Source organism: Pleurodeles waltl, chromosome 6, assembly GCF_031143425.1.
Source record: "Pleurodeles waltl isolate 20211129_DDA chromosome 6, aPleWal1.hap1.20221129, whole genome shotgun sequence".
Taxonomy (NCBI): domain Eukaryota; kingdom Metazoa; phylum Chordata; class Amphibia; order Caudata; family Salamandridae; genus Pleurodeles; species Pleurodeles waltl.
The window spans coordinates 110,829,355-110,841,733 of NC_090445.1; the positions used below are offsets into that span (position 1 = coordinate 110,829,355).

A 12,379-nucleotide genomic window follows, 5' to 3' on the forward strand; every position below is an offset into this window, starting at 1 on the left:
GAGAGGAAGTCAGGTGTGACTTCTGCATGTTTATAGTGAATCGCAGCGTATGCAGGAGGTCCGCTGTAGTCTGAAGGAGGGAGAGGACATTCTGGGGCGAGTCTGCCTTCAACAGCCAGTCATCAAGCTAGGGGAAGATTGAAACCCCCAACCTGCACAGATGAGCTGCAACCACCGCCATCACTTTCGTGAACACCAGAGGGGCGCTGGTAAGGCCAAAGGGGAGTACGGTAAATTCAAAGTGCTCATGACCTACCACGAATCGTAGGTAACATCTGTGGTAGGCAAGACAGGGATATGGAAATAAGCGTCATGCAAATCCAACGTTAACATCCAGTCTCCTGGATCCAAGGCAGAGAGGACCTGAGCCAGGGTGAGCACTCTGAATTTATCCTTCTTGATGGAGATTGAGGGCCAAAGGTCTAGGATAGGGCATAGGCCCTTGTCTTTTTTGGGCACCAGAAAGTAGCAGGAATAACAACCACAACCTACTTCTGGCGCTGGGATCCTCAAAATGCCGCGACTTCCTGGCAGAGAAATGCCAAATGATCCTCTGGAATACGGCTGCATGATTAAGGCATGGCTGGTGGGGCAGTCTCTAAGGGGAGGAAGTAGCCCCTCCGAACGATCTGCAAAACCCACCTGTCCGTAGTGAGGGATTACCAGAGGGGCAGGTGACTGCAAATCCTGCTGCTAACTGGTCCAGAGTGTGAGGACGGACTAGGAGGATTTGGAGGCTGCAGCAGGGGCAAGGGTAGACTGGGCAGACCTCTGGTTCCCTGTCCCACGGCCACGTGGGATTCCGTGTCCCCAGCCAAGCATGGGCAGAGCCACATGTGTGGTATGGTGGCGGAGAAGGGGACCCGCCAGGGAGCCCCTTCCGTGGCCATGAAAGGGGCGAAAGGCAGACTGGTGGGGGCAAGGGGCAGTCGAAAGGCCGAGAGGCCGAGGGACCGAGCGATAGCCTGGGAGTCCTTGAACCTCTCAAGCGCTGAGTCTGCCTGCTTTCCAAAGAGACTGGTGACATCAAAGGGCATGTCCATAAGGGTCTGGTGGACAACCCCAGGAAACAGATGTTCTCTGCCACGTGTAGCGCCTCAAGGCTGTCATCGTAACTGATCTACCCAGAGAGTCTGTCATGTCCAGCACACATCTGATAGTGAACTTTGACGCGTCTCTCCCATCAGTAACAGCTTGGGAGGCAATAACACAGGCCTCCTCCGGTATCTGCGGCAAGACTTGTGTGACCGTATCCCACAGAGAGTGAGTATAACAGCCCAAAAGGCATGCAGTGTTCACTGAATAGCACCAGACTCGAGGAAGAAAACATCCTCTTCCCAAATTGGTCCAGTCTTTGATTCCCTATCCGGAGGTGAGGAAGGGAATGCGCCAGAGGTTGAAGATGCCTGGATAACAGGGCTCTCAGGTGTGGGGTGTTGGGACAGGAATTTAGGGTTGTTTAGGGCGGGCCAATGGCGGCACGTGATTGTCTTGTTCACAGGAGCCTCTGTGTTGGGTCTGGATCAAGTACCCAAAAGAATATCGGTGAGGGATTCATTGAATGGAAGAAGAAGAGGCTCAGAGGTGAAAGCCACTGGTTGAAGCACCTCCATCAGGAGATTAAACCTGACCTGAACAGTAGGCAGCTCAAGACCGAGGACTTCAGCAGCCCTGACCACCATGGAATAAGTAGCTCCCTTTATTGTAGCCACAGTAGAAGGAGACAGCATGCCAGCATCTGGAGAGGGATCTAGACCACTGGCCTCGCCCAACTCCTGTGCTCAGTCTTTGTTAGGATCATCCTGGTATTCAGAAGGGTCCAGGGACCCCTACAATCCTTCCCCGAATTCATACCCATAAGAATAAAAGGTCAGAATCCAAACTGGGGTGAATAGACCATTGAAGAAGGAGGCGGTGGTGGTGGTGGCCAATGCCGTTCCCACTCAGTCGTCAGGGATCAGGATTGGGTCAACACCAATAGTGGGTACCACTGATGTCGGGAGTGTTGACAGTCGAACCAGCACCGGGGGAGGTCTCAATGGTACGACCGGCATCAGTATGTATCCGGGAGCAGAACCGGAGGGGACCTCAGTGTCTGGTGCCACCGGCGCAGAACCCGTAGGCCCTCCAACCAAAGCCCCTGGGCCTGAAGGCACCATAGCAGGGTCGGACTACCCAAAAATGAGGTGCATGTTGTCCTAGAATTCTCTTAGTTGGGTAGGGGTTGCTTCAGCTCCTTGAAACTCGGGGAGGTGCAGAGCAGACCCAACAGCAGGCTCTGAGGACTGAGGACTGGGGCCTAGAGCGTTGACGCTCTTCTTGCGTCGCCACAGCCGAGCGACAGGGTGAAGTCGAAGGATGACTAGATTTCTTCAATTTCTTCTTAACTTGACCCAAAGACTTCGAGGACAACGAGTGGTGGTGGCTCCCTTTTGAACGAGTCCGGGACCGATGCAGAGTCCAGCACTGGGCTGCAGTAAGCTTAAAGAACTGCTCCCTCAAGGCCTTCTGGTGCATGGCCGGCACTCAGAGAACAACTTCGGGTCGTGGTCGCGATCCAAGCACCACAAACAGACCTGATGCGGATCAGTCACCGACATCAAGTCCTCGCAAGGTTTGAATCCGGTCTTCGGGGACATCTTGACGCACCAAAACTTCACCAACACACAACAAAAAGGTCGAAGCAGTCAACAAATGACTAGGGTAGCTCTCTCCGGATCAGCGCATGGTGCAGAAAGAAAAGAACTGACGTCACTGCGCTGAGGTGGCGTCTATGTACTACGACATCATCACAGCGACTACGATGCCAACGACGCCGGCGGAGTCGACCGACACCACCTAACGACGCACAAGGGTATTGCTTGAAGAAAAATCTCCAGATCCAGTCTGATGCCTGGGGGAAATTCTAAGGTAAGGAATCGGCAACCAGAAGTCTCTACCAGATAATGCTGAACAGCATCAAGAATACTAGGAACGTTAGGGGGAGACTGATGTATTAAGTGTCCTGAAGCCTGCAAGGAAAAGTTAATTACTGTGTCTGTCGAAGGAATGGTATAGAAGAGGCTACTGGCCTGTGATTACTGTAATCCAGGATTGATACCAATTCATGGCGTAGCATGCTGTGAACTATACCAGGCAGATAATTAATCACAGCATACAACGTCATGGAAGAAATCTCACTGATCTTCACAGTACATGCTTGTTAAAGGTATTTTAGAGAGTGGCAGGAGAGGTTTAAAACCAGACCATTTGGGGAGAGTTGAATTTAAAGGGACTGAAGACACCATCACAACTGATTTAAAACATCATAGCAGAGTCTTATTTAATTACTAATAATCTATTTTAATCTTGACACTACTCCACATTCAAGTTGATCTACCCACTACTACTCTTGCTCTTCCTTTTCTCTCCCTATACGCTCTGCATTTCAGTAGCTGACACTTCAGTTAAAAATACCAATTTTCTGCTAAAAATATATAACATATAAAAAAATATAATTATCATAATTCTTATTTACACTGTCCACTAGTACGTTACCATTACTGTGTTGAGTACCATTATCTGAACTCATGCTGTGTCTATAGTCTGTTTAAAGATCTAAAAACTGTACTGACCAACATGCACCTAAATCGTAAAGACTAATATAAACATAAATAAATGTAAAACTATACCGGCACTTATTCCCGCACTACGTAAAGTACAAACATGCCCATTATCACTGTCTAAATATCTCCGACATTAATTTTGATTATGTCCCTGCTACAGAAAAACTGAAACAAACCTTGATCTACACTTAACAGACTGAATTAGGCTGCAGACCAACAGTGAACATTCCCAAAACGTTGCTTGGCAATTCTCAAAAGAGGCAGAGATGTGTTTCAAGGTAATAAGACTTCCTAGGGAGCATTCACCTGTGATCCAAATCTCTTCCTAGCATTTACATATAAACCTACTTACATGTCAACATATATTCTAATTATAAACAAGCTGATGGTTTTTACAGACAATGAACATTTAATGAGTATTAAAAAGCAAATTAATTCTACAGTGTCCAGTTTGTCCTGCCTCCTCTAGCTTTCCCAGCCAAGACACCTCATGTACTTTTGTGGTTTGTGTTTTAATATAACCAGAAATATTAGAACACTTCCTGATGTATTCTATGTTGACCTACAACCAGCAATGAAATATCTCCTGAAACACATGAAAATAAAAAGCCTGTGAGTGGTTAGTATATTCCAAGATTGGGGGACAGCATTATGCATCAAGTCTTTTAATGTTGAACTCCTGCAGCAGCAACTTAAAACAAAAGATTGCATTCCCATAACACTTATTTCAGAATTAGAACCACAAACCCTATATATGTTCACATCACAGAATCTTCTGTCTCTTAAATTGAGAATTAATTTTTTTTATGTGCAGTTTGAGTATTTGGGGATAATTCATTTTATTGATGAAATGGTTGTTTAATTTTAAGAGGTGGGTGTAGAACAAGAAAATGTAAACTCATTTTGAATTATTTCCTGATACAATCATACTTTTTTTTTTTTTACCTACACACACTCACTTTTAGTTGCACTGTATGCATAATGGGAAACATTTTACATCAAGTGACCCAAGTCAATATCTTTTTTTAACTGTAAGGCCACATTTATGAAGAGGAGTTGGTGGGCATTTAAAGAACGAGCTCACACAAGCACTTTTGTACACTTGTAGGAGCTTTGTTTTAAATCCTCAGCAGTTAGGGTGCCATTTTGGAAAGCCAAAGATGCATTATTGAATTGCAACAATGCAAAACAACGAAGCAAAGTTAAAGAGGGTAGGGCAAGGTGACACCCTTTATTTTGAATTTTTTTTTTAAAGTGATGAATATAAAAAACGGACACACATTTAGTGTGATATTAGAACTACTGTCCACTGAGGCAGAGAATATTGCTTTAGATCCGTCAGGGGATTTAGTCAGCAATATGCTTAAGAAAATGTATACAACACAAGATGTCAAATAGCAAGGAAAGAGTGTATTAAAAGAGTGTATTAACTCTAAAAGAAAGACTAAAGGATGAACAATGGACAGTATCAGATGTGGAGATCAGTAAAACCAAAAAAAAATGTAACTTCAGAAAAATGAAACACTGCAAATAAATAAGAAAAATATGGTCAGTTTTAATGCTAACTCAGAGACAGTTTTCATTAATGACATATGAGAAGGGTGTCCCTTAGTTGCACATAGTTGAGGTGCCCTTGGGTGAGATGCCAAAGGTGTCAGAATGTATGAGGAAATAGGATAGGACTATGGAAACAAAACACTGTTATCATGAATACGTTCTTGATCTTCAAAATTAAGAGGATAGTTGAGAGAATTTAGATGAGGATATGGAAAAATCACTCACTTCAAAAACAGTGATTACTATTCCAGTGGGTTAAGAAAGGTTTTCCCCTTATGACTTGAGGCATTTGCGTAATGTGAATTGGTGGCTCTTGGAACATTGTGAGAAATTAATTAAGAAATGGATCAGAAAGCCTTTAGATAAGAAAGTAAATGCAGTTCTACAAGCAGAATGATAAAGGACTATTAAGTGGCTTTGTATGGAGTGCATAGCACCTGGGTGGATATCCTGGCACATGAAGTAGACATGCTGGAGCCTGGCTACAGCCTTGTTGAAAAGTCAGGTTTTGAGATTCCTGCACATCTCAAGGATAGAGCTAGTCGCTCTGATAAGCACAGGGACGGTTGTTCCAGGCTTCAGGACATAGGTATAAGAAAGTTAGCTGGCTCAAGTGCAGCTGATAAAGGGGATGTGAACTAGCAGGAGGTTTCAGAATGTGAAGGCTGATGCAGCTGTATAGGTAGATTGGCCAAGACTGTAGTGTCTTGTGTGAGTGAGTAGATTTTAAGAGAGCACATTTGTGCTGTGGGAGCCAGTGTTCTTTCTTGAGGTGGTTTGTGATGTGCATTCTAGGGGTGAACTGGAGCCCAGGCTTGGCTGCTGTGACACCTTTAATGACTATACTGTCCTTCAATAACAAGGATAATCATGGGAAAAGACAAGCTATTTGCTCATCAAAACGGATCTCATTCTAGTAAGTCGAAGCATGAATGGACAGCAAGGAGATGGGAGCGTGTTAGTTAAAAAGACAGAAACAGTAAATGCCCAGTACAGTGATTCTCAGAAAGCACTTACGAGTTGCAGTACGGTTTCTTGTCATAGCCCTTGTAGTTTTTCATGTTCAAGGTCATCTTGCATATCTCACAGTGGAAGCATGCTTTGTGCCAGAACTAAAGAGAGGCAAATAAATAAAGTTAAGAAACAAGACATCTTTGTAGATTACAGCTACACAAAGCTTTGCATCATTCACATGCCAATAGGTATCAGATCAGTCACTATAAAACCTTCAAGGTAATCTTCTACCATGATAGCTCACAGCATACACATTCAAAAAACAATCTTTGATGTTGAAAAATGAACTGTGCTTTTATCTATAGCAGAAACCCACAACTTAAAAAGCAACCGGTTTCATCAATTATGTAATAGGATTTAAACACATATTATTTCCCTGAGTAACATCTATACTAAATATAAGTTCTAGGTATTCAAGGTTTTTGTAGGCTCTAATAATCAACTAACTGTTTTACCAAGTGTAGAGACAGTACCTGACCAAGAATATTAATATTGCACAGGATTCAACAGAATGTCCTAAAACTCTATGGATGAAAAATATACTTGGTTTCAAATCTACTACCATAAAAGAGACTTCACCTCAGTATAACTGCCAACATAACATTACTGGGATGAGGGGTACCTCCAATTCCACCATAAAGTATGCTTTCGATTCATACTGCACATAGTACTCAAGTCCTCTAAAAAACTAATAATTCAGAAAGAGGCAGAACAAGGTCTACCATGCTACTCCCTACCAAGCTGAATGCTGGTGCTAGAAGCATTTTACATGCTGAATAACTAAGGTGAAGCTGAGGTGGCACTTAAACTAGCTACTTGACCAAGATCATTGACACATTTAAACTCCCCCAATACAGAACTATAACCCCTCAACTAGTTGAAAATTACCAGTGCGGGCAATTGTTTTTTTTTTTAAGCATCTCAAAAAGAACATTCGACTACTGTTTAAACCCCTCCCCCAATGTGCTTGTGTTTACTCCACATTAGTACTCTAGTCCCTTATTTTGCATCACCAACTACCAGATACAGTTCCTTCATGTGCTTTCTTACATGGACATCAGTCTACTCTGATTGGGGGAATGACCGTGGGTGTTAAGGAGAGAGAAACAAAATCAGATTTTTTTTCCTGTCGTTCTGCTTTCCTTCCTAACCAACCGGTTAGCAATCTAATTTCACAGCACTTACTGGTAAGAGTGTACGGTGACTGAGAAAGCCATCTTGTCCAAAACTATCTGAAAAATCAGTCCAGAGAACAATTTCTTTAAACACACCTTGTAGACTAGCCTGCATTGATAAGACTTCAGAGCATATAAACTGCTAAAGATCTAAGAAGCACAAGGTCTTGGCTGAAAAAACAGGAAGGCATTATCCTGATATAAATGAAACTCAATTAACCTCAACAAAATGATGGCAGAGAATGTCTCAAGTACAACCTTCTCCATTTAGGAGACTACCTATGCCTCTTTGGTTAAAAGACTTGAAAACAGCCAGTCCTTCTAGCAAAGGTGACTTTAACCAAGAAAGCGGTATTCTAGTGGCAGTAGGTTTATGTCATAGATTATCTTAGACATGAGCAAAACCATCACCTGGTTCAAGTCTCAACTAAGAGGCAGGACACTGTATAGGAGGATGAATCCAGGATCTCACAGCCTCATTATTCAAAAAGCAGATTCCAGCAGGCACATTTAAGCACAGGATGGACAACAAGTACCACTGAGAGAAATCAATGTTATCTCTGTAGGACTTAAAGACCTCTTCTAATGTGAGACACACAATTGTGTACTGATGCCTACAGGAGATAAGCATGTCACAGATTTTTTTTAATACATTTTTATTGTTTTTCGTCACAGTTGAGATAACAATTTACATGTTACACCTTTACAGGAAGGCATGTCTTCTGTACTGGATCCCTATCAAGGCAAAGTACAGTCATTGTATGTATCTGCTTGACTTTACCATCATATACCTGTGCGGTCTTTTTCGATCCACCATACAGGTTAGTCATTTATTCACAAGCACAACTTCTATAACTGCTTATTTCCTCTAATAACCGTTAACACTCCTCTTCCCACTCCCCCCATGAACTTGGCATCGAAGTCGTGTGTGGTGGGCACCGCTGTGATACTGTTTAGCGTTAGGTCTTCGTCATGTGTTTATGACGTGGATCAGTGTTGGATGTTGGTCTAGTAACTTTTCTATGCTGATCTTCTGGAACTACGCTCTTCTTGCCATCTTGTCCTGTGTCTGCTATCTCTATTCCATACTTGTGAATTATAATAGGCCCAGCACTATGTGGTTGACAGCAACGTCCTTACCCGTTCCTAGTGTCATTTTGCAGGTGTTCTTAAAGACTTCTATGGGCACATCCCATTCTAATGCTATGGGGCACTGTCGTAAACCTCAGTTCTACTCCCATCGGAGGGTTGCCCTCTCTGCCGCGCCCCACTCCATTACCTCTGTACTCCACTACATCACCGAGAGTGCAGTTGTTGCTTTCCAGCGTCTAGTTAAAAGGCGCTTTGCCAGTATCAAGGCCAAGTCTGCAAAGCGTGACGTCACCTTCCCCTTCTTTGTATGTGGAAAGAGACTGAGCAGACACGCCTCTGCTCTCTGCCAGTCATCCGTCCCAGTCACCTTCTCCAGTATGGTACCAATGTGATGCCAGCACTGAGTGATGCTAGGGCAGGTCCATAGCATATGAAGTAGTTCTGCTTCTCCTGCTTTGCATTTCGGACATGTCTGTAATAACTTTGGGCATAAGATGTGCAGTCTATGTGGTGTAAGATATGATCTATGTAAAATGGTGTATTGTATGAATTTAAATCGAGTATTACAGGATACTTGTTTTGGGTACGTCAATATGTAGGACCATTCTTTGAGAGTTCTCTACCTGTATCCTCCCACCCATTTGGTTCTCAGAGGTGTGAGGGGTTTCCGTAAATGCACCATGAGGCCCTTATAAAGCCTTCTAATTAAGTAAGTGTCTCCTATGTCCCATGATGTACATTGCGTAGATGAAATTATATGGGGGGGGGGGGGGTTGATTCCATCCGGTGCCCAGTGATCCCTGACACAGCATCGGATATTCGCGTATAATAGAAATAATAAGGTGGGCAGGTTGTGTTCATGAGTTTAGTCTGTATGTGTGAGTAATAGGTTGTCCTTGAACAGCACCCCAATAGTATCCACTCCTTGTATCCACACCTGTATTCTACTGTGTGACAGTATTCCGACATTCGTGGGGAGTCAAGTAACGGGATATTCGGGGTACAGGGAATTGTGTTAGTAGTGTATTTGAGGGTAAGCTTCCAGTATTGTAGGGCCACTCTTAATAAGAGCGGCAGCCCTTCTGGGGAGCGGAATCTAGGACACAGCAGACAACTGAGTCAACCTCTGTTGAGCATGGATTGCGTAAATTCTATTTCATGTAAATTGCGTCCAGCTAACCAGTATGCTAGCCATGGCAGTTGACCCGCTATACAGTAGGCATTGAAACCTCCTTGGTCCGCAGTCATCTGTAGCTTTGCTAATCTTATCCAGCGTCTGCCTGTCCCCCGGATAAGGCTGATGGGATAGAATGTAGTGTTATAAACTAGGCCGTAGGAACCATTACCAGCAGGTTTACGAAATAGTACATAATGCGAGGTAACATCACCATCTTTGCCAGTGCAAGCCGACCCGCAATGGACAGCGGCAGCGTTATCCAGAACCGGACCTGCAACCTGAGTGAAGCCATGTCCTTCTGCAAATTGCCTTCCAATAAATCAACTGGGGGTCTATATATGTGAATTCCGAGGTACTTAGAGGTATTGTCGGCTACTTGTATTGGTGTGCCACCAAACGTAATGGTCTCTTCTAGGTCTGTCTTATTGAATAATAATGCTATAGATTTGTTGTAATTAATCTCTAATCTAGACAGGAGAGCGAAAGCCGCAAACACCAGTGCAACTGACTTTAGGTTCTGGCCCAAATGTTTTGAATGCAAGCATGTCACAGATGAAAGTAACAGCGATGATAATAATGATAACGGACTGGATCACTGCAAAATATTAGAACCTAAATAACTGGCTTCTATAATATCTCCAGGCACAACACTTCCTGGCTGTAAGCATGACAGTTTGATATCTTCTAAGTGCCCAAACGATCATACACTAGGTTATCAGCAACCTAGGCTCCAGGTTCAATAAATGAAGATGTGTGAAGAATCAGCCACACATGATGGTCCAACATAACTGGACATGAGGGGGGAAAAATGACAATTGTTCTTAAAAAGGAGAATACATTTTGTTTGCCTTATTCAGTACGACTCAAAATTAAATTGTCAGACTTCTTTAATTTGTGAAGAGTCCGATGATGTGGGAAAATGGAGAAATGCAAAATGAATTTACCCACAAATATAAGAGTACAGTAAAACCTAAGGACTTCTTAAAAGTAAAAGAATTATTTTGTAAATTATTTTACGTTTGAGTTAATTGGAAATCCTACTTCCTACTGGCTGAAGCAAACAGTCTAGTGGACAATTATCACTTTTTTGTTGAATTAAAGTTTGATTTGTGGTAACTCTTTTTCCTAAAATGTGGTTCTTGCCTTAAAAGGTTGTTTTCTTCGAAGCAATGTCTCAGTATTTGGGTTTGGTATCCTAGTGGAGTGACCACAGAAGAAAGCTGGCATGTTTTTGATATTTTCCTTAATACAGGTCCCTGCCACGGAAATCTATGGAGTTGGGCTTGTCTTGTACAAAGTAATGTTTTTGCTCACAAACAGGTCTACTCTCAAAAGCCCCAAGCTTTATCTCTTACACAGGTGGGAAAAAGCAGACTCCTAATTCCTCTTTTCTTGAAGATTGAAAATCCTAAGAAAGGTTTTCTTCAGAACAAAGAGAAATCTACAGGTGAATATATGTGCAGGGGTTTATTAGACAAATAACCTCATACCAAGATCCAGGTGGGTCAGCTGCGTATCTTCCCACTCCCTGGCTGCTCTCTGCACATTCTTACCTCACGTAGTTAATTAATATTGAGATATCCAGGAATTCTAAGTCACAACACATCCCCCAGTGTACAAACAGAGAAGTGAAGCAAAAAACATGGATAACCAAAGGAAGGTACCTCATTAGGCAAAACTATACTTTTTTATTATTTTTTTTTAAAGAAAAACAAAAGAAAGATAGACAACTGAAAAGAGAAACAACAGAACATACTACCCTCACTTGTAACCTTTCATCCAAATGGGACTTCTATGAGAATGTGCCACCTCTTCCTTCCGACACCTTAGCCGTGAGGAGTCTAAAGCGTATGTATCAGTGGAATCCAACATATTCTTATTAGTCAATCTGAACATGCTTCAAATGTTCCTATCGTCAACCTCCATGACTGCGCACCTCCCTGTTTTTGAAAGGCCAAAGGAAACTAGATTGAAATTTCTTGAAAAAAAACTTGTTGTCTGACCCACAGAAGTTCAGGCACATTTCAGATTAAGTTCTTAGCCTTGCTTGCATCACTCAACCATCACGTATTTTGGTGTTTATAATTCTGCAACGTTTCTACCGGAACTGAGCAGTCAAATATTTTCCCACCTAAAATGTTTTTCAACCAAACTGGGCACCGTGTCATTAGAGAAATGTGTCCCTTCAAAGCCACATATAGATGAACTTTGGATATCCAGTTAAGGGCTGAGCGAAGTGCCCACATTATTTCTCACAAAATGCTCTAGTATGTTTTGGAGTTCATAGCTCTCTGTGCACAATCCTTTAAAATGTGTGCCATCCTTTCAGCTTAGTATCTTGTGGAGCCTACATATCTGTCCTCAAATGAATAACAGATAAACCTCACCAAACCCCGAACTTCACTAGAGACAAACTAGACCCCATTATCTGTAAAGTCTTGGGTAAATCTTAATCTGCAAATTAATCTTTCAAGAATTCAAGCACACTGTGTTTTCATACGGTTAATGCATTTTGTTTGCACCCATCTAGAGGTGTAAACCACCAATTCTATGCTAAACCTCTCAGAAGGCAACAAGTTAAATGGACCTACGAAATCCACTGCCATCCTTACCCACAGCTGCTCCAGCATTTCATCTGTGGACAACTGAGCGTGACTCACACGCTTACTCTCATCACTAGGACCCCAGGATCAGCAATCACAAACCACACATTCAACCATTTGGTCCGTCTTAGGCCACCAATAAGCCCAACCTCTCCC

The 12,379-nt window shown here is 42.9% G+C and overlaps 1 protein-coding gene across 1 annotated transcript in view; it reads right to left on the reverse strand.

Annotated features, from left to right (window-relative positions):
* Positions 1–12,379, reverse strand: part of LASP1 (LIM and SH3 protein 1) — a 478,327-nt gene that overhangs the window by 405,359 nt on the left and 60,589 nt on the right. Inside the window, exon 2 of the mRNA XM_069237475.1 lies at positions 6,180–6,274. Coding sequence (XP_069093576.1) covers positions 6,180–6,274 — 95 coding nt within the window. The remainder of the gene's footprint in view (positions 1–6,179; positions 6,275–12,379) is intronic.